The sequence below is a fragment of the Bactrocera oleae genome, chromosome 6 (genome assembly GCF_042242935.1).
Source record: "Bactrocera oleae isolate idBacOlea1 chromosome 6, idBacOlea1, whole genome shotgun sequence".
NCBI lineage: Eukaryota > Metazoa > Arthropoda > Insecta > Diptera > Tephritidae > Bactrocera > Bactrocera oleae.
The window spans coordinates 7,907,146-7,930,331 of NC_091540.1; the positions used below are offsets into that span (position 1 = coordinate 7,907,146).

Here is a 23,186-nt window from a genome sequence, read left to right on the forward strand (position 1 = left end):
TACCTACAAAACGCACTTATCTCCAATCGGTTCTAAAATTCCTCAACACGAATCAAATCCTATCATACGTTTTTCTTATCTCTCTTTCGTTATCTTCACTAGCATTTGTCATTTAATTTTTACATTTCCCATTTGGACCGTTGTCAGTGTTTTTCTTTCCTTTATTATTTTGATATGTGTATTGTGATTTTAATTTCATACATTTTGAATTTCACCAATAAAATTACAATTGAAATTCCTTAAACTGTTCGCAATCATTCAACAATTGTATATTGCTTTATGTGAACATGAAATTTCTATAAAATATGTTAAGAAATAGTGAAAATATTGATTTGGAAGAAAGTGAAATGTTGAAAGTCGTCGACGCGGTCAGAAGTCATTGAGCAAAGAAAAACGGCGCCATTTTAAGAATGCAAATGCAGACGAATAAATTTGTATGAATAACGGAGTCGAAACAAAAGAAATACACCAAAGCAGTATACGAATGCAAGCGTGGAACAAAGCAAACCAAGAGTAGAAGAATACGCAAAAGCAACAAAGAGAGAAAAGTGCCAGCAAATAGATGGAAAAAGTGAAAAGTGAATCTTTGTATTTTGATGTAGCTAATTTTTTCTTATGATTTTTAATTAGAATAACTAAAATTTGTGTAAGCGTGTAATGTGAATAAGTAATGAATAAAATAAATAAGCATTTAGAGTAAGTGTATAGGCTGAAACGGATAGAAAACTGCAGTGGACGTTGAAAAAAAACGTATAATTGCAGAACGTGTAAGTGAAATATGTTAACTAAAACAAAAATAATCACAATACACAATTTTGTGTAATACTGTAATATTCAATTATTAAATGTACTTTAAAATGTATGCAATTTTGGGGGCTAGTTACCCGAAAATTTGCTTTGTTGTTCTGTGTGATTTTGTATGCTTTAACAGAAACACATACATATATGGTATATACAGTGGTAACAGTGTTTGACTTTATTGGCTAGTTTGTCTGACTAGCTTACTAGCTGGTTGGGCTTTGGCTTGGTTGAGGCTATGGTGGTTTGACCTACTTTGTGTAATGGGCTATATTATGTTGATACAGAAACCATCGATCAATTATAGAGAACTAAACATTTCCTAATATAATTATGCTAAATAAATATTTTCATCAAAAAGATATTTTTGCAGGAAGCGCGGTTTTTGCACCCCTTTTCTTGAAACCATACCAACTATATGCACTTTGCATGCATATTTAATACAGCTGCATTTAAAGTTTATCCTGCGTTACGGCTCAGTAATTTCTTCCCCAAACACATTGAAAAAACCTGTAAATGGTGCGTTAATGCTTGCCAAATTATACAAGTTTGCTGAAGTACACTTTTTAGAGGTAGTAGGCAGGCTACCTAACTGAATATTTTTTTTTTCTCTGCACTATTTGACTGCTCATACATATCTACGTGCATTAGTACAATATGTTGAGCAGCGGGAGTGAAGAAATAAAGACTATCTGTACAAAACCATTGGTGGTAAAAATGTAAATACATATGTGGCTTTTGTCACGTTGACCACAAACACCTAATAGTTAAAACTGTTGTTGAATATAAAAAACTTTTAGATTAAAATGACTTTAATTTCATATTTCAATATTATTTTATGTATATAATTAAAGCAGTGATTGTCTTTACATAATGAAACATTAGGTTAGTTTGCCAGTGATTGCTTGAGTTTTTATACCCCGAACAGTGTATATTATTTTTGTCACTAAGTTTGTAACATCCAGAAGGAAATGTCGCACACTTTATACAGTATATACATATATATATATGATCAGCATGATGAGCTAATTCGATTTAGCCATGCCTGTCTGTCTGTAAATACGCAAAATAGTGCTGTTTTGAGATATCGATCTGAAATTTTGCACACGTCATTTTCTCGCAAGGAAACTGCATATTTGTCGGAAATGGGACTACTATAGCATATAGCTAACATTCCAACTAAACGACCAAAATCAAGTTCTTGTATGGAAAACTTTTTTAATTGACAAGATATCTTCAGAAAATTTGGCATTAATTATTTCCAAGGCAAAGCTAAAATATCCCAAAAAAATTGTCAGATTGGACTAATATAGCATATATGTATGTACATATGTAGCTGCCATACAAACGATCAAAATAAAGTCTGTATGAAAAACAGCGCTAAAATCTCTGAACAAACATTATTTTATTTATTTTTTAATTTCTTTATACCTAGAGCTTTTGCTTTACTAAAATATGAACAAATCGATAAATGACTTAGGAGCAGAGAATGTTTTGGCCACGCAATCACAGAACGAACAGAAGCAAACCGAATCTGTTAGTGAAAATGACGTAAGTTGCAGCACAAAATTTTGTAAATATATACTTTGAAATACTTTGTTGTTGTTTTTTTTTTTACAGGAATCCGAATCGAGTACTGACCAGTCGAGTAGTTCTTCTTCTGAAACTACCAACACACAAAATTCTTTATCAAACACAACATGTTCTAAACGAAAATCTAACTCAGCATCTACGAAATCGTCTGCTACAGTAACACAATTTAGCGTACAACGTTCCGACGTAGATGGTTTACGTATGAAAATTTCAGCTATACGTCCCACTAATATAATTAACTCACTTTCTGATACCAAAAAACCTACCCATTCGCCAGTAGCTATAAGCAATATCGATTCCAGTGGCGGCACTTGTGATAGAACAAAAACGCAAAAAATTACAAATAGCGAAAGGGTACATTATAACAACAACACTATAACAAAGCCACTTACCGTTAAACTAAGCAATATAAAACTGCAGCAACAAAAGTTGCAGACATTAAAGGTAAATTTAGATTCTAAGCAGCATCAAACGTTTGAAGGCGGTGCCAATAAGATGTCGGTTGATACAGCGCAACGAAAAGCTGGTAAATATGGTGGTGATTCTGGTGATATTTTGGGTGTAATTGAAAACGCTACCGCCACTGAAGCTAATAAGAAAGCACTTACCTGCACTGTGCAACCGACATCGACGGCGCCGAGCATTGGACTTCCATTAGCGCACTTGCTTCCACAAGCGCCTTGCCTAAGTGATGCTACTGCAGAGTCAGGCTGCTCAGAGGCTACCACAACAACTATTGCAGCTAGTACAGATAAGTCTGTAACAAGGCGGGTACGGGTTAAACGAAAAAAGGTAAAATAAATAATGTTATAATCTAACATTTTCTTGATTATGCATTTTCTCCTTGTAGGCACAAACTAAAGTGTTGGCAAACTTAAAGAAACCCGCCATATCAGCAGCGGCTACAGTTATTAAGTCAGTGCAACCAAACCATCAACACAAAGCAATCACATATTCTTCCGATTCCGACAATGATGTGCCCATTTACAAACAAAAACAACAACACCAATTGCAAAAACGTGCGCCACGTCTTCTACTTACTGCTATCAATACAAATCCCAATAACGAACCACAAATTAAGCCTTTAGCGTGTAGTAATAACTCCGCCTTGGCTGCTGGATCAGCCACTTTTAGTCACGGCAGTGATAACAGTGATAACGAACTAAAATTGGATGATGTTGTAAACGCAGCTATTAAGCGTGTAGAAAGTGACGGCGATGATACACCGACAGGTGCGGAAGGATATCGTAAAACGCGCACTAAACGACTACCACAATACCAATCGACGCTATTACAGGACTTTATGGAGAAGACTCAAATGTTGGGTAGTAACAGTACCGCTGTAACGGTTGAGCAGAAAACTCTTGAGATTAACAAGCCACTTATCAGAACAAAATCCACATCAGAATCGGTAGCCAATATATATTCTGCGAATTCACAAAGTGAAAACCTTACTTCTAGCGGGAAAAAGAAACGTGGTAGGCCGAAAAAAATTCCAGCTACAACTATTGAGACGCAAGATACAAGATCATTAGGTGCTGCAACGTCGGTTATCGTGTCTACTTCCAACGCGAAAGTTGCCGCCGCCAGTGCAATTGCGTCGAATATTAATGAATCAGCTGACTCCGGTGTCATATCTACGACCAGTACAACAACTACACAAAGCAGTACATCGCCATCGCCAAAGCTGACAAGTGCCATGAGCAGTAGTAATAGTAGCACTACGCGTTTAGTTGCCACAACGCTAAGCCAGAAGCGTCGCCAACGTATTTTGGAAGCTGTCGATAAGACGCGACAACCATCCGTTTCACCATGCAAAAGCCAAACGCAAGATGGTAGTGGTAGCTGTAGTGCTAACTCGCCAAAACCCAAAATCGATATTGCATATTTGGATAAGCGCATGTATGCCGCTACAGAGCGCGTGCTCTATCCACCGCCACGCAATAAACGGCGTCAATCATTGAGCGCGGCAAGCGTAAATTTGGCAAATACACCGAGTAGTAAGAATATGTTGAAAACGACTACTACATTAACCAGTAGTAGCACTGTTGGTAATGCTTTGACACCAACAACAGCAAAAAATGTATCCAAAGAAGAGCTACAGCTGGATCCTGTGTGGCGTAAAATAGATGTGAATAAGAAATTTCGTCGTCCCAGCGTCAGCGGCTACAAAAGTGATGGCGGTGGTGGTAATACCACGATTTGTAGTAAAATACTCGCCGCTAAAAGTGGCTACGTCTCCGATTACGGTTCGTTTCATGCGCGTGCAGCGCGCGATCATTCTGGCTACAAAAGCGATGCTAGTGGCAAAAGTCGTTACAGTGTGAAAAGTTGTGCCAGCCGCCGTAGCAGAGCCAAAAGTTGTGGTTACCGCAGCGATTGCAAGGAGGGTAAGGATGCTACTTCCTTAAAATCGTCAAAATATCGACGAAAGCGGCGTTCAGCACTATTGCGCGCACATTCAAAATCGGTTGGAAATCTGGCGACGAACTTAAACGACGTGGAAAAGGATTTACTCCAACTTGCTGGGCTGTCGCTTGGTCAGAGTAGCGAGGAGAGCAACGAATATGTATGCAAACCGAATTTGGAGAGTCTGCCAACAACGAGCGCTTCAAAGAAATATGGCGAAATTAATAGATTCATAGCGACGGGCGAGTATTTCGGACGTGGCAGTAGCAGTAGTGCGTTGGCAAGCGGTGGAAATATATTCGCTGGCAGTTTGCATGAAAATGTCGATGGCAGTGGTTCGCAAGATGGCTACGGATTCAGTCGTAAGCTTTTATTGCAACGAAAGCATTCTACAGGAATTGCCAGTGGCGGTGCGCATGAATTGTTATTACCAAACGCGCACTCTTCGCGTAAAATAAAGTCACGACGATCATCTGTCGCTAGTTATTGTAGCTCCTACTATTCTAGCACTTCTAAGGTACGTAGACGGCGTAGACGTAAAAGCTTTCTGCGATATCCTACCGCCAACAAAAGTGGTGCTGTTATCGATTCCAAGCTGCTAACCGAAATCGATATATTGGTTAACACATTCAGTACGCGTTGTCGCATACAAAGCGGTGGTCTTGGCAATGAGAAGGCAAGCGGTAGCAACAGTAACAACAACAAAGATAAGGTGCTTGTAGAAACTAGTGGTAAATTGCAAACAGGCAATTCTACTACAACAGCAGCTAGCAGTGGAAGGCGTGAACAGCGCGACAAGCGTTCATTGAAAAAACGTAAAATGAGCGAAAACCAAGAGTATGCTGCATTATCGGGCAGCGCTGGCGTTGGAAGTAATGTTGGCGGTTTCGGTAGTGCGACTGTACTGGGTGGCGGAAGTGGTGGTGGTGGTGCAAAACGTCGTCATAAGAAAGCCAATAATAGCTCTAGTCCCGACGATCACAAATTGCCTCTGAAGAAACGCCATTATTTGTTAACACCAGGCGAGAAGTCCACAGAAGCGGCAGCCGCTGTAGCAGCTAAGCTGTTCGGTAGCACAGCCGTTGAAGCTTGGGCTGCCGCAGTTGCTTCGACGAAGTTGGCGTCCGCTGGAAAATCGCAGCATAGTCAGCAACAATTCGGTACGATTTGTGGTAGCTCGGCAACACTTTCGGTCACTGGTAGCACACATAGTGGTAGCACCAAATCATCGAAAGCCGGCCTTACACCAAAGAAACGACAATTTCTACAACAAGAAGAAGGACGCGAGAGCATTGGTATTGCATCGAAGAGCAGTAGCCACCACAGCAATAGCTCACCCTTACGCATTACTATTGACAATACACTAAGTCACAAGGTACTCGATATCAGCCCGATTTCATTGGCGGGTAGCACAAAACAAAGCGAGGTGGTGCATCGCAAACGCTCTCGCTTGGAAGTGCTTGTATCAAAAATTGTGGCCACCAGCAATAACAGTCAAGGCAATGCTGATGAGAAAGAAGCGCCTGGTGCGGTGCTAAATAAGCAAAAGCAAACAGCAGCTAGCATGAACCTTAATCAACATCAGTCAGTAGAAACGCCACCGCCTGGTGTATTCGAACCATCGGTGGCGCTAGAGATACAAATACCACCAATAGTGAAATTAAATGAAGGATCAAGTGGCGTGTCGAGTCTTCCATCGATAGTTACTAAAGCCGAAGTGAATTCTCCGCTAATGACGCAAGAGTTGACCCCGCCTACAATTGCTGTCTCTACTACAGCAGCAAAAACTGAAAGCACTGCTACGCGTGTCGTTGAAACTTTGCTGAATAAAACTGGTGCTGCTAATTTGTTATTGAAGCGTAAACGAAAAAAATTCAATCGTACCGGCTTTCCAAATGTGCGACGTCGTAAAAAACGGAAAATAAATGAACAACTGCTACTGGACATCGTGGAAGATGAAGTGACACGTACATTACCGCTAAAAAGGCATCCAAAAGTAGTGCTTACTAAGCAGACGTTGCCGACACAAGCGGCAACAAACGCAGTAAGTACTGCCGATAGGCTGAATACTACAACTAAACCACAAAAAGCAGTTAACTCAACGCCAGAAAAGCAATGTGATCGCGTACCGGTCTCAGGCGAGGCCAGTGATAGTTTTCTCGAACGCGCCAATCGCACACCACGCCTTTCTGTCGTGGCATTGGAACGATTACGAGGCACACCCACACCTTCGACCTCGTCTGCGGCGCCTACACCTAACGTCAGTACAGAGACAACAGCAGAAGTAACCGAAGAGCATAAGGAAAACTCATTTGTGCCGCGTAAGGGACGTGCTGGACGTAAGCCAAAAATTACCGCAGACCTTTCAAAGGTTACAAGCGATCATGCCATAGGCGCAACAGCTGGTACAGCGCAAAGCGCAACGCCTGAAGTACAACATATAGTAGCTGCACACACTGAGGTGACATCTCGCAAATCTAGAGTGATACAAACTGCTGCACAGCAATCAACAGAGCCTATTGTAAACAACTCAGCGATTACCGCTACTCCTAAATCTAACAAAAGAACGAAGGTCGTAGAAAGAAATGTTGTGGTGCAGGCTGCCAAAGCGCTGCCAGTTGAGAAAGTGCAGCCCTTAGTCGCAACTAACAATGCTATGCCGAGAGCACGTGGTCGTAAACCCAAACTGTCAGCAGCTGCAATTTTACCAACAACTGTTGCACAACCTGCGCTATTTACACCAGACAACCAACGCAAGAAGACCAAAGTGGATATAACAACAAGTAGCAAACAATCGCCGTTAGCACTCACAAAGTCAACTAGGAAAACTGTAAACACTTTAAAGACGACAGATCGTCCGGCAAGCTTTAGTAAATCAACTGTACATAAAATTATTACCGCTAAATCATTGGAGGCTAAAGTTAAATTGCCCGCTGGTATCGATCCAAACACAAATTTTAGTTGTAAAATACGCCTTAAACGTCCGAGTACAGCACAACCAACACTAGTACTTCGTCAGAGCATGGACTCGATTTGTGATAGCAGCATCATCAAAGATATGCCACAATCTACACCAGAGGAAATTGCTGCTGAAGCCGCTGCTAAAGACTCAAATCTGGACTATCCGGAACAGGATATTTTGCCGCGCAGTGAAACGCCCTTCATTGACTCGGAGGCAGCTACAAGTGATACCAGTGATGAGAAATGTTCTACGTCCACAAATGTAACGAGTACGAGTAGCGCCAGCGCGACTTCAGTACGTAAAGTTGCACGTCTAAAGAAAAACTATTTGCCTGCTGGATTGTTTTCCGATTATTTCAAACAACTAAATATACCTTTAGGCGCAAAAAAATCGACGGATAGAAAGGAGCTACAATCAGCGTCCACAACATTAGCAATTAGTGAAGTCAGCAATAATTCAACTACTGATATTGTTAACAACAATGGCCTACCAATTACACCTGTAACACCTACGCTTTTACCGCCACCCTATTGTGAACAATACTTTCGTCGTACACAAATTGATTTTCAGCTACCCTACGACATCTGGTGGGCATATACCAACTCCAAGTTGCCCACAAGAATCACCGTGCCTTCGTGGAATTATCGTAAAATACGCACAAATATATATGCTGATGCTGTGCGTCCTAATACGGCTGGTATCGATCATCCCACCTGCAATTGCAAGCCGGATCAAGGTTGCGGCGATAATTGCTTGAATCGTATGGTATACACCGAGTGTTCACCTTCAAGTTGTCCGTCACGCGAAAAATGCCGAAATCAGAAGATTCAGCGGCATGAGGTAGCGCCTGGTGTGGAACGTTTCATGACCACCGACAAAGGTTGGGGTGTGCGCACTAAAATGCCGATTGTCAAGGGCACTTACATACTGGAATATGTGGGTGAGGTGGTGACAGAGCGTGAATTCAAAGATCGCATGGGTACCATCTATCTAAATGATACGCATCACTATTGCTTGCATTTGGATGGTGGTTTGGTCATCGATGGTCATCGAATGGGCAGTGATGGACGTTTTGTGAATCACTCGTGTCAGCCGAATTGTGAGATGCAAAAATGGTCCGTTAATGGATTGTCACGCATGGCGCTCTTCGCTAAACGAAACATAGAGCCGGGTGAAGAACTTTCATATGATTATAACTTTTCGCTCTTTAATCCATCGGAAGGACAGCCATGTCGTTGTAATACACCACAATGTCGTGGCGTAATCGGCGGCAAATCACAACGTATTAAACCGCTACCAATTGAAGCGAAGGTAAGCATTTAGTCATATAAAATTAAAATAAAAGAATTGAATTGAAAAAAAAACTATTATAATTATTTTTTACGACAGCACACCGATCCGACAGTGAAAGATGCTCGTAATGGACGCCAACGTAAACGCAAGGCGCGCAAGAACACCGATCGTGTACCTTCGAAAGATGTGGTAGTCGCACTTGTGCAGCAGCTTTCCGAAAAAGAGAAAAAAATGGTCAAACAACACGGTATATTTTTGGTACGCAATTTCGAAAAGGTATGGCCTAATGAAATTTTGCCACTTTTGACTTATTTTCAATACTATATCTGTTCATCTTCAGATACGTCGTTGCAAAGCACGTCGCACAGCAAAAATGACAAGTGAAATGAAAGTAAATGGCATGTCACCGAATTCTCATATGCCCGTCGGTTCACCTATAAATGCTAGTAGCTCAGCGGCAATCACAATTCGACGACCATCGACGCCAGCATCATTGGCAGCACAAATATCGGCTTTACGTTCGCCACGTAGCATTAAGACGCGTGGCCTGACACACGCTGTGCAGGATCCAGAGGTGGAAAAAATGGCCAAAATCGCAGTTATACTACGTGATATTTGCACGTCACTTGAAACGCTTAAAGATCCCACTGATCAAAAGCAGAATATTGCAGTTTTTGCGCTAACGCTAAGCGCAAGCGCTTCGAATCAAATTGGCGGCGGCAATGAAGGCGATGAGACCGATGTTATTGCTAGCAATAGTAATGCTACAGGTGCTAATAAGAAAAAGAAAGCACTGAAAGCGCCACCAAAAACACAGGTACCGGACTTGAAGACTGTACAGAGCAACATTGAGCAAGGCTACTACAAACAGCCATCTGAATTTAATGCAGATATGCAGCAAGTATTTTCAGCAGCACAGCGCCATATTGTAAAGGGTAGTCGAAATGAGAATGCATTGCAGGAACTCATCAAAGCATATGAGCGCAAGAAGGCAGAATCTTACGAACGTTTATTGGAGATTGTGGGTGGCGATGAATCCATGTTGAAGGGTTTCTGTGATCAAACAAAAATATTGGCGGATGCTAAGGACAAAATGTTTGAGTCCATTATCTCTATAACGCCAAATCATGTAGCTAACGACATCACCACCAGCGTTATTACACCTACATGTAATGAAGACATAATACGTTGCATTTGCGGTTTATACAAAGATGAGGGTCTAATGATACAATGTGCACGTTGTATGGTTTGGCAGCACACCGAATGTACAAAAGCGGACGTGAATGCGGACAACTATCTTTGCGAACGTTGCGAGCCGCGCATTGTTGACCGTGAAATACCGCTGGACGATTATACGGAAGAAGGTCACCGTTATTATTTGACTTTGATGCGTGGCGATTTACATGTGCGTCAAGGCGATGCTGTTTATGTATTACGCGATATACCCATCAAGGATGCAGCCGGTAATGTGGTACCGAAACAAAAGCATACATACGAAACGATCGGCACTATTGACTACAATGAGTGCGATATTTTTCGTGTCGAACGCTTGTGGAAAAATGAGGAGGGTAAACGTTTCATATTCGGTCATCACTTTTTACGACCGCATGAGACATTCCACGAACCATCGCGTCGTTTCTATCCGAATGAAGTGGTACGCGTGCCACTCTATGAAATTGTACCGATCGAATTGGTGATCGGACGTTGTTGGGTGCTTGATCGCACAACTTTCTGCAAGGGTCGACCAGTAGAGTGTACCGATGAGACGCATTGTTACATTTGTGAACTGCGTGTAGACAAAACGGCGCGCTTCTTCTCGAAAGCTAAAGTCAATTATCCGACTTGTACAAAGACATATGCATTTAGAAAGTTTCCGGAAAAGCTAAAAATTTCTAAAAGCTATGCGGTAAGTCAACTATTTTACTTATAATTTTGTATTTAGTGAACTATAGGTTTTATCAAACTTTGTATCAAAAATGTTTAAAATGTTGTAGCCACATGACGTTGATCCAGCTTTATTGAAATCGAAACGACAAAAGACTGAGAATGAGCCTGTATCGAATGTTAGAACCCTGTGCAACAGATCAGTGACTCCCGTCTCCACATCTGCGTGTGCCTTGGATGTACCCTCTAATATTTCAGTCGGCAGACAAACTCCGTATAAAACACCACAGAACAACGCTCGTAAACGTCAAAATAATAGCAGTCCAGCAATAGTACATATAATTTCTCCAACACCACTAAACGTACAGGTAACTTTAAGCAATACCCATTTTTTTTGTTTAACTCGTAAAGCCTTTTTGAACTTTAACGCTTAATTTATTTAGACCATAAAACAAAAACGCAACCGCTTGGAATCTGTCCTCGAAACAATGAAACTCAAATGGAAGAATACTCAAATGGCTGTGAGTGAACAGCGCATCGATTTATCATATCTACTATCTGGACGCGGTGCAAGGCAGCGAAAATCACAAGCGACTGCAGTTGCTATAGTTGTATCTAACACAATCACACACACTACAACCAACAATACAATAACAAGCACGTCATCTTTAACGACCAATGAGTCAACTTAACACATAAAACATAAAATGAGTTCAAAATGGCAGGAAGTCTATGAATTATATATTTCATCTTAGAATTAGGTTAATTAAGTTTGAAAATAGTACCCAACTACAGGATGGGGGACTATATTGTAAAAATGTAAACTAACACACACATACACAAAAGCGATCAATATATAATATCTGATAATTTATATGTATATACTATATATACATATATGTATATGTACTATATATACATATATCAATTAATTATTTGTAAATTTACGCATATTGGATATACAAACTTGCCTATGTATCAATATGTATGGTATTGGGACATTGAAATGAAATTCACTTTATCATATCCATTTTATATGAAAAGTATATATTGAATTATTTGTTATTTTCTTTTTATTAAATATCACTATTAAAAATATTTTTAGCGCATGCTTAGGCTATTATTATTAAAATTGTAGCAATTTAAGTTGTTTATTTATTAATGGAAAATTTATCGACCATTCGATTTTAGACAATTTGTATTTCCTCCGCAAACAATGTTATTTTGGAATTCGCATATTTATTTTTGACTAACTTATATTAGTTGTATTTTTTTAATGAATTTCTCGAACCTCAATTACTGTAGCTGTTGTATTTTTATATACATTTCCCTTGAGTTATATGAATTGTTTTATTGCTTATTTAGTTGTTAGCAGCACTTGTATAATTTTTATTAAAAATAGCATAATAATTGCCTTTTTTGTAAACTTACTAACTGCTTGTCTATTTTTAGACTATGGAAGTTTCACATATTAACTTGTTTTCCTTCCATAAGTATTTGTTGTTAAACTATTGTAAAAACAAAAATGGATTATTTTTCCAAATTTAACAAAAATATATATTTTTTCATTGAAAAATCTGAAAGTGTGTTTGGTATTTCGAGTTTTTGTAACGATGGCAAAGGTAGAATTGGTTCCAGACAAATTTTTAGTTAACTCTAATGGACTGCGAATATTACGGCATTCTCTCCATAATTCAGTAAGCGAAGGTACATATAAAAAAAACAAGAAAAAACTTGAGCTTCGGTTGCTTGGCCGTAAACTACTATAGTGTTCCGATCTGAACAATCACTTCATAGATTATACCGTTGCCTTGGACAATAATCCATGTCAAATTTCATGAAGTTATCATGTTAAATAGAATGGTTTTCCATACAAAGGCTGGATTTATATCGGTTGCTGTTGTTGTTTGTTAGACAGCTATATGCTATAGTAGTCCGATACAGGCGGTCGGACAGTTTGTATGGCAGCTATATGCTATAATGGTCTGATATATATTTTATAGAGTCTCCGGGGTTTCTTCTTGGCGTTCTCCTGTACAGGATTTAAAAGTTTGAATATAAAACTGATTAAATATATTTTAAGAAAACATGTTCAAAAATTTATTTTTATTTCTTTTTCTTAATTCAGTTTTCGCTTGATACACCATTAACAGCTATATCAGAGAATGTAAAATATCTGCATTCTCTGCCTATATCATGGTATATGTCGTAAGAGCAAAATTTCAATAGAATGGCAACACCACATATGGCTGACGTCTCACAATTGTCACTGATACAGCTGGTGGAATTGTCTGATTATCTGGTTATCTGGTCTTTCCCGATTTCCTGCGTTTTGCGTGTAGCGATTTATGCACAAATTGTTGCTAAATTGTGCAAAATATCGCTCCAATTTTATTTAGCACTGTGGTAATGTTAACTTATATAAATAGTGAGTAACGTTGTCATTTAAAGTGCTACTAAAATTGTGTAGAACAAAAATTCGGTTAAATTTGCTGTCGGGTAATCCAGTTCAATAGTACACATACCTATTCATCGTGTGCGTTTATTTGTTGCTAGTGAAAGCATAACATATACAAAAAAAAAAAAAAAAAAATAGTTGAAAAAGAGCGCAAAGGCATAAATATGAGCCAATTCACCGATATTTTGGAGCGTGAATTTCCAGCCATTGACAATGAGCTAAAGGATTACGTGGAGGGTAAGCAAATCCCAATAAAGTAATGTGAGTACATTTGGTAAACCTGACGTTGATTTGTAGGTGTGTTATGTGGTAGTTTGGAAGATTTTGAGTCATGCGATGACATATTCGAAGCTGTTGGTGATATATTGCAAAGCATTGATATGGAAAAATCTGAGGAGAACATAAGGTAATTGGAACCTAACTAAATTTTAAAAACATGAGTGTAAATATGGAATTCCTCTGCTCTAACAGAGACCTTTGTGATGAGTTTTTTAACATAATTAAAAAGAATACAAAAAATGAGGTACGTAAAGTATTAAATGCTCCCGTAAATATTGCTGCTATGGCCAAAGAGATGGAAAATGTTGATAAGAATATGCAAAGCATATGGCTAACAACGAAGGATGGTGGATCGGTGAGTACTTGAAAAAATATTTTTATATTTTGTTTACCTATGCTCCCCATATAAATCTAGAAAGTGAACAGCAAAAAGCTAGAGAAAGCCGAAGCAAAGCTACAGCAAAAGCAGGAAAAGCGGCAGGATGTTGTGAAATCAACTGTTGCTGCACCAGTCAAACTGCAAACTGCCACAGCCTCACAAGTGCTGAGTAAGAAAAATACAAAAATGGAGCTAAAAGGCACAAATCGGTCAATGGATATAAAAATAGAGAATTTCGATTTGGCATTTGGTGATAAGTAATTGCACAATCAATTTGATTCCGCGTATCATATCTATAAAATACATACATTTTTTACTGTAGAGTTTTGCTGCAAAATGCCAATTTATTGCTGTCCTTGGGTCGTCGATACGGTCTTGTCGGCCGTAATGGTCTGGGTAAAACCACACTTTTACGTATGATTTCAGACCGTCAACTGGCGATACCCTCGCACATCAGCGTATTGCATGTGGAACAAGAAGTAGTTGGTAACGATACAAAAGCCGTTGATAGTGTCTTGGAATGTGACCTTGAACGTAATCGTTTGTTAACACGCGAAAAGGAAATACTTGCCACTTTAAATAGTGGCGTACAGGACACGAAGTTAAGTACAGAGTTGAATGAAGTATATGCACAGTTGCAGAATATTGAAGCTGATAAGGCGGTGGCACGAGCTTCTGTTATATTGCGTGGTCTTGGTTTCGATGCTGATATGCAACAAAGACCAACTAAATCATTTTCCGGTGGTTGGCGCATGCGTTTGGCCTTAGCCCGTGCACTTTTTTCTAAACCTGATCTACTACTGCTCGATGAACCGACCAACATGTTGGATATAAAAGCCATTATATGGCTTGAAAATTATCTGCAATCTTGGCCGACAACATTGTTAGTTGTTTCTCACGATCGTAACTTTTTGGAAACTGTTCCAACCGATATCATACATCTACATTCCCAGGCGCTTGAGGCTTACAAGTGAGTTAATATAAAATGACTGGCTAATTTTTATTGCATATGTGGTGTATTTTTCTTACAGAGGTAATTATGAGCAGTTCGAGAAGACAAAGACCGAGAAATTGAAGGCGCAACGACGCGAATACGAAGCACAAATGGCACACCGCGCGCATGTGCAAGAGTTTATCGACCGATTCCGTTACAATGCAAATCGTGCATCTTCGGTACAGTCAAAAATCAAAATGTTGGAAAAGCTGTAAGTTATTATTTATTTATTTATTTATTTATTTAAACGCCAATCGGCAATATACATAGATATAATAAAGAATTATATAAATAAAAAAAAAAAACAATGATAATAAAAGTAATGAAATTTTTAGCAAATTATATTTATAAATTCTTGTATCCTGTTTTAGACCCGAATTGAAGCCTGTCGAAAAGGAAGTTGAGGTTAAACTGAAATTCCCCGATGTTGAACCATTGAATCCCCCGGTCCTAGCTTTATCAGAAATCGAATTTAGATACAAAGACACAGATCCATTACCCGTTTTTAAAAATGTGAATCTATCAGCAACTTCAGATTCGAGAATATGTATTGTAAGTTTTAGTTTGTAACATTACTTTCATAAATTAAATAATTTTTCAATTTTATTAGGTAGGAGAAAATGGCGCCGGTAAAACCACACTTCTTAAAATTATTGTTGGTCAATTGACTACAATACATGGCAATATTATCTCGCATCGTGGTCTGCGAATCGGCTACTTTGCGCAACATCATGTTGATCACCTAAATATGAATACTACTTGTGTGGGTGTATTGGCAGAACTTTTCCCAGGACGGCCAGATGAGGAATATCGTCGGCAATTAGGCAGTTTTGGCATATCAGGGCAATTAGCGTTGCAAAGCATTGCTAGTTTGTCGGGAGGACAGAAATCTCGTGTTGCTTTAGCAAAAATGTGCATGGGTATAAAATAATATAATGCTATTTGAATGTTTTGTTACTAATGTGTATATAAATTTCAGCCGATCCTAACTTTTTAGTGCTTGATGAACCTACAAATCACTTGGATATTGAGACCATTGATGCCTTAGGTCGTGCGATTAATGCATTTAAGGTAATTAGATTGCCGTTAATATAAATATGCATTTTGCTTATAAGCAATTTTTTATACTTCTACAGGGCGGTGTAATATTAGTATCTCACGACGAACGTCTCATTAAGGTGGTGTGCAAAGAATTGTGGGTGTGCGGCAATCGTACAGTACGCGGCATGGAGGGCGGCCTGGATGAATACAAACGTGAAGTTTACAAAGAAATTGAAGCAGCAAATAGTTAAATTAAATTGTAGCGCAAATCTCTATTTTGTATTCGTTCTAATTGTAATTTATGCGCGTGCACTGTAAAAGTAAACTACTTTGATATTGATTTTACAATTGCATATAAATGATTAAAATACAAAAATATGGAAAAAAATATAATATAATTATGCGTTAATGCTAAACGTGTATGATCTTTGTTTTCATCTAGTTTCAAACGCACAAAAATATACCACAAGGAATGAGAGAGGTGAAATATTATTCAAGGAATTTATTAGGGTATCGCTTTTGGGGAAAAGAACTTTAATGTTTGTTTATATATGTACATGGAATTATTTGCTCATTTGATAAGCCGCTACAACAACAACAAGCTCATAGTATGAATAAATCAAAGAGTAAACGATTTTCCAATTCACCACATATATTTTATTTGTAACGTTATAGATGCTAATTATACCCAAAAGTAAGTGATAACTTTAAGTTATCTTATGCAGTTAGAAATCAGTTAATTTTGTTACGATATATAATATTTTAAAACATATGTATATAAATATGTTCATATGTATATACTATATATTCCATATGTTTAATGCAATTACATGGTTTTATCCTGCATACACAATTCCAACTTAAGCAAAGTCATAAGTAAGCAAACTTAGTTCTTGCAAATTCCGATCACACCACAACCAAGACGTGCACCAGCGTTGCCAGTCGATTTGCTCAATTCGTGGCCACCTTTGCCCAAATCATCGGGATCAGCATGCACAACAACAGTACGTCCAACAATGCTATTTGCTCCGAACAATGTTATTAATTTATCGCTGATATTGACCTAGCGAAAATATAAAAAAAAAATTGTATTTTAAAGTAAATTTGGATTATTTTTCATTTTAAACCTTGGTTGGTCCAGCACCACTGGCTTCAATATTGCCCAAATCACCCAAATGACGATTTTCATCGGTTGGCGCACCATGTTCCTTGCCAGCAGGATTAAAATGTGGTCCAGCTGAGGTGCAGCCGTTAGTGTTATCACCAAATTCATGTACATGGAAGCCATGAAGACCCTTAGAAAGTCCAGAAACTTCACCAGTCACTGTTACGGGTGAAGACTCATCCTTAAAAATAAAAAAATTTTCTCAACTGTATTAAAATGTAAATAACTTCCGATTTAATTATGTTGAATTGCGTAGAGGAGAAATGCATGTTATAATAGAGGTGTATACTTATGAACTTTAGCTAAATACATAAATAATATGCTAATATATCCGGAATACAATTATCATACAATTCAACATAAAAAAAAATATATATATATACCTAAATAGTCAATATAATGCATGCCACAGTCCTACATATCTCTGATTATACTATTAGTAGGCGATAGCAAAAATTACAATGCATTAGAATATTCATAAGCTACTTCAGAAAATAAGTTCTACATATATATTTGAATATTCTATTACAAATTTGATAACAAGCACTCAATTGGTTGTTATTTCTTAACCACAATGGCGTCTCGCATTCCATATACCCGGCCGCACTTTTACTTAATACATATGCATATGTATTAACACATCGCAATGAAACTGATAATTGTCTAAATGTACCTGTCTAAATTTTTGGTAGCTTGTAATCTATACTGAAAATGCTTACTCATGCCTATATACAGTTAAAAACTGTTTGTAATATAATATGATATATGTTATGCGTATGTAAAAAGACACCATATTATGTTAATTATTTAATTTTTATAATATGAAACAAATTACTTAAAGATTTGACAATTTTGATTTCACAATGTCAGCCGGTGCCATGACCTTGGACCCTCAAAGTATTAAGATAGTAATAAAAGTGATCCCTTACCTTCTGCTCAAAGTAAACGGTACCTTTGACATCACCGTTGATTACACTAACAGCTTTAGCAGGCATTGTTAATAGTGTTTTACAATATTTTTTTACTAATATAAATTGTACTCGCGTCCGTCGAGTAAAATATAAAATGCGACAGGTTCGAAACAGTGCGAAAGTCGATTTTCGACCGAATGAATTAAAACAAAATCTAACAGAACTGCGGCGAAATCCAAATGGAACAAATGACGGCAAATTGTAGGGTTGCATGCGTTATTGAGCAATAATTCGCAATAATAACGGAAGTGCAATAAAGGAAGTTGTAAGCCTTTAATTGAAATCAGTTCATTCACATTATTTTACAAAAAAGCTTTCGTTAATTTTTGGGTAATGTGCATGGTATGAATCAAAATTAATTAGTAATAATGGAGATTTTAATAAAGCTGTTTTGATTGTGTAAGAAAAGTAACACAAATGATACAATTATATGGTATACAGGTTGTGTTACTGTTAAATCAACTTTTTTGTATAGTTTTTTTGAAAAATCTATTTTTGAATCACTTTTGACTAATTGTTGTTTTTGGACTATCGACACAACCCTATATTATTGAATCACGGTATCATCCTGAACTAAATTTCCTATAAACTGAAAATGTCAAGAGTTGATTTTCAAATTTAAAATAACATACCTTATTTGACAGCACCAAAAAATCGAAAAATATTTCTTTAATTGAAAAGATTTTACGCCAAACAATGTCTGAATTCACTGATTTTGTTTCAATTTGCAATGAATCGGATATTAATAATGACGAAGTTAAGGAGTACAACTTTGACGAAAACAATAAGTTGTTGTTAATACGTCAAAACGATCGAATCTGGGCCATCGGAGCGACGTGTCCACATCAAGGGGCGCCTTTGGTTAGAGGCGTATTAGGACATGGACGTATTCGATGCTCACGTCATGGTTCTTGTTATAATATCAGAACTGGCGATATAGAGGATTTTCCGGGTTTAGATTCATTACCAACATATCCTGTTGAAATAACTACAAACGGCGAAGTGAAAGTGCGTGCGAGAATCAAAGATCTTAATAAGATACGGCGCACAAAAGAGATGGTGGAACACAATAAAGCTGACGAACGTATATTTCTGTTGGTAGGCGGTGGAATTGCAACAGCTACATGCGCTGAAACATTACGTCAAGAGGGCTACACAGGACGCATAATAATATTGTGTCGGGAAGATACTTTACCTTACGACCGTACACCACTATCAAAAGCATGGCAAATAGATATAGCTGATTTGCATTTTCGCGATACCGATTTTTATCAGCGAAATAATATTGAGCTTATATTGGGTGTGGATGCAACTAAATTGGATACAGCCATGAGAACAATTAGCTGTTCCAATGAAGAACTAATTATATATGATAAACTTTTCATTGCGACTGGTTCGAAGCCAAGTAGATTGGGTATTAACGGTACTGATTTAAGAAATGTCTTCTCCATACATGACTATAAAGATCTCCAAACAATAATGCATGTGTTAAAACCAAAAACTAATTTAGTATGTGTAGGAGGCGGTTTCATTAATTTGGAATTTGTGTCCTCTATAGTAGGCAAAATAAAATCGGTGAGTATAGCATTTAATAATATTAGGGGTTAGGTGTAGACAGAAACATAAAAATTTGGCAATTAAGAATATGTTTTTTGCAAGTAAATTATTTTATTTTTAAAAAGAAAAAACATAGCATTATTAACTAAGGTTTGGACTTGACTTGACAGAAATTAAATTTTTTTTTTTTTAAGTAATGACTTTGTGTTAATTCAGTTCCAACCGAAGCTGCTTGCGGTGCCCATCACTAATACTTTGATACTCATCTAAAATCTAAAATCAATCGGACAAACGAAATTAATTTTATTAATAGATAATATAATGACTGATCGAACCTTTTTTAATTAACATGATGGGTTTTCGGAAAAAAAAACAAGTTGATGGTATATGAAAATTCAAAATTCAAAAAAAAAAAATCTCTCGATCAGCTAGTTTTTTTTCATGTTTTGACAAAGCTGTTTTATTGAAATCTACCGAGCTGTTTTTGAGCTACAGTGGTCACCAGTTCAAAAAAATAGTTCCGAGAAAAACGCATTTGAAGTTTTACACGAACGTTCCAGAACGCCCCAGAAACCTCTGCTAAATATCGAATAACTCGAAAAGTATTTGTCAGATTTACTTAAGAATTTTAGAGCATATTTCTAAAATATTATACTTTAAGAAATAGCAAAAAATTCTACCTACCCATAATTCCATAATTATAACTTATAAAATACTTATCATCATTTCAATGTCAACAGAGTGTACTGATTAGTAATACGAAATATCCACTAGAGAGCACGGTTGGCAGTGATATCGGTGAGCGCTTATTGCAGTTATACCGCGAAAAGGGTGTCCAAATGAAAATGGAAAGCAGAATTAAAGAAATAATAAGCGATGATGGCATTCGAATCTCCGAAATCAGAACTACTGATGGTTATAAATATCCGTGCGACGTATTAATCATTGCTGTGGGTGTAATACCTAATACTACTTGGTTAATCGACTCGAGCTTACCGATAAATGCTGATGGCACAATTGATACGGACATGAATTTAATGACACCGGTGCCAAACATCTATGTGGGTGGTGATATCGCCAATGCACCACTTCTCTCGAATGATAATCAAAGAAAAAACGTTAAACATTCTCAAGTGGCACAATATCATGGTTATGTGGCTGCCATAAATATGGCTGGTCATATACAAGAACTACGCGTAGTACCATTTTTTAATATATACCTCTTCGGTGCATCGTTTTTGCATGCTGGTGTTGGTAGTATATATGAAACTTCCATACACGGTGATTTAAAACGTTTAAAATATGTGGCATATTTGTTCGATCGCGATGGTAATGTCTCATGTGTTAACACTTGCGGTTACGATGCTACGGTGGTTAAATTTTGTGAATTGTTGTCACAAGGGAAACGACTACATCGTTCTGAGATTGTAGACAAGTCCAATCCACATCAATGGATGGAACAATTGCTCGATACGCGACGTACACGTTGTGATTGTTGAAATAATAATTTTTTGCTTATATTTAATGCTTTTACTAATTGTTCTTCATTCGCAGTCGTTTTGGTTGTTTTTCCATAAGGCACATTCACATGTTTTCATACAATAACCAGAAATACCAGACTTCATTTTCAAACAAATCCTGCTTTAAACATATTGTATTCATATGTATTTGCTACGCTAAAATACTTTAATATTTATTGAAAAACACTGATGTTTAAAACGTTTTAATTTAATAAAAATGAAATTTCGAACTTTAATTTGTGTTGTACGTTTTTAGGCTAGTCATCACATTTTTTCTAAATTGTAACCAGGGTTGCGGATTTCGCACAACATTCGGAATCGGATATTTCCAATTTTTGATCCATGTTGTTGGAATTAAAATCAAATTTTCAATTTTTAATTCCGATTTTGGAACTAAATTTTAAATTTTTTAATTTTTAATCTCAAAATCTAATTTTTAAACCAATATGATTTTTAAATTTTAATAAAAAAATCAAATTTTTAAACCAAGACAATTTTTAATTTGTAATCTCAAAATCTAATTTGTAATCAAAAATGTTTGATATTAAAAATTGTAAATTTTATTTTTTAATTTAATGGTAAAACTTGAACATTTAATTTTTAATACCAAAATTAGAATTAAAAATTGATAAAATAGAAAACATTTGAATTTGTAAGTTTGCCGACCAGTGCTCTAAAGTATTGAAAATAATGGCTTTATGCGAGCACTGCGAAAAAATGTTTGTGCTAAAACCATTTCTTTTTTATATCTTAATTATATGCTTGGGATAATTTTTTTCTTTTCAAACCCGTATTTATTTTTAAATTTTAATTCGGTTTTTGGGATTAACAATTTTTGTTTGTTTTTTGAATCACACATTTGGGACAACAAAAAAAAATGTAATTCAATTATTCTTGCAATGCATTATTTGCAACCCTGATTGTAACTGAACTCTTAATGTTTGATTAACTTGTTCATATCAGTAAACTACACTAGAATTTGCGAAGAAAAAATGTAAACAAGTCAAAACAGCATATTTTACATTGATATTTTGAAGATTGAAGAATACACAGAGATTATCTATATTCTTTGTATTTTTTCTCAATACACATTTTGTCCAAACATTGAAATGGAGTTTTCTTTATTATAATAGAAATAAAGTGCAATCATCATTATACATTTATCTTTACCATAAATTTGTTTGTAGCGGTTTCTTTTTGTTTACTTGTTTTATAATATATATTTTTTTTTAAATTTAAATTAACTTTCTTTGTATTAGTTGTAATTTGTTTTTCTAGATTTAGGTTCGATATAATTGTAGGTATGTAGAGATAGGTAATTAATTCTTTTGCTCCTTTACAGTTGCCACACAACTATGATTCATTTATTTTGCTTTAACTTACTAGCTTTGCTTTTGTTTTGTATACAACGTCTAGGCTTTCTGCCAAATATGCTGCTTCATTTTTTTTTTTTAGCATTATTATTTATTACTTGCATATTAAGTAATTATTTTTCCCATCATTTAAAATGTACTACTTTCATTAGTTTACAATTTTTTAAATTTGATTTTACTTTTTTTGTTGTTTATATATATTTTTTTGTTTGCATTTTGCATTTTATAACTTTTTGTTTTTTTGTTATTTTTTACTCCCATTCATTCTAGTATAATATATAGCATCATCAAGCATATTGAATTCGTCCAGAGTATACAAGTACATCTATACAGTATGCTAGGGCTACAATTTTGATAATCGTTAAACGCGTAAATCATTACAACAACAAATATTAAAGCAATATAGGTAGTTTGTATATTCATATTTTTTAGAAAGATTAAAAACAATAAAACTATTATTTTTGTTCACATACTTTGCTTGTCAAATTCAATATACCGATGGGTTATAAT

The 23,186-nt window shown here is 36.6% G+C and overlaps 4 protein-coding genes across 5 annotated transcripts; 3 read left to right on the top strand and 1 right to left on the bottom strand.

Annotated features, from left to right (window-relative positions):
- Positions 1–151: 151 nt before the first annotated feature.
- Positions 152–12,020, top strand: ash1 (histone-lysine N-methyltransferase ash1). Of its 2 annotated transcripts, none has more exons than XM_070111927.1 (8): positions 152–767; positions 2,234–2,349; positions 2,419–3,183; positions 3,242–9,073; positions 9,152–9,313; positions 9,396–10,961; positions 11,050–11,307; positions 11,383–12,020. In XM_070111927.1, exons 2-8 carry the CDS (start codon positions 2,254–2,256, stop codon positions 11,629–11,631), a joined length of 8,928 nt encoding a protein of 2,975 aa, XP_069968028.1. In that variant the 5' UTR covers positions 152–767; positions 2,234–2,253; the 3' UTR covers positions 11,632–12,020. The 2 variants fall into 2 exon arrangements, with proteins under 2 accessions (XP_069968028.1, XP_014089278.3); XM_014233803.3 differs by having other exon boundaries at positions 153–767; positions 9,152–9,331.
- A 1,206-nt stretch (positions 12,021–13,226) lies between these two features.
- LOC106616898 (ATP-binding cassette sub-family F member 3) lies at positions 13,227–16,512 on the top strand. The gene is made up of 10 exons (XM_014233821.3): positions 13,227–13,634; positions 13,695–13,803; positions 13,869–14,031; positions 14,092–14,312; positions 14,378–15,025; positions 15,087–15,260; positions 15,421–15,601; positions 15,660–15,969; positions 16,029–16,120; positions 16,186–16,512. Exons 1-10 carry the CDS (start codon positions 13,562–13,564, stop codon positions 16,339–16,341), a joined length of 2,127 nt encoding a protein of 708 aa, XP_014089296.1. The 5' UTR covers positions 13,227–13,561; the 3' UTR covers positions 16,342–16,512.
- A 212-nt stretch (positions 16,513–16,724) lies between these two features.
- On the bottom strand, positions 16,725–18,405 carry Sod1 (Superoxide dismutase 1). The gene is made up of 3 exons (XM_014233822.3): positions 18,185–18,405; positions 17,218–17,436; positions 16,725–17,153 (listed from the first exon to the last, which is right to left on the bottom strand). The coding sequence occupies exons 1-3, from the start codon at positions 18,248–18,250 to the stop codon at positions 16,977–16,979; spliced, it is 462 nt and encodes a 153-aa protein (XP_014089297.3). The 5' UTR covers positions 18,251–18,405; the 3' UTR covers positions 16,725–16,976.
- A 324-nt stretch (positions 18,406–18,729) lies between these two features.
- Positions 18,730–21,539, top strand: LOC106616877 (apoptosis-inducing factor 3). The gene is made up of 2 exons (XM_014233788.3): positions 18,730–19,801; positions 20,524–21,539. Exons 1-2 carry the CDS (start codon positions 18,923–18,925, stop codon positions 21,280–21,282), a joined length of 1,638 nt encoding a protein of 545 aa, XP_014089263.2. The 5' UTR covers positions 18,730–18,922; the 3' UTR covers positions 21,283–21,539.
- The last annotated feature ends 1,647 nt before the right edge of the window (positions 21,540–23,186 follow it).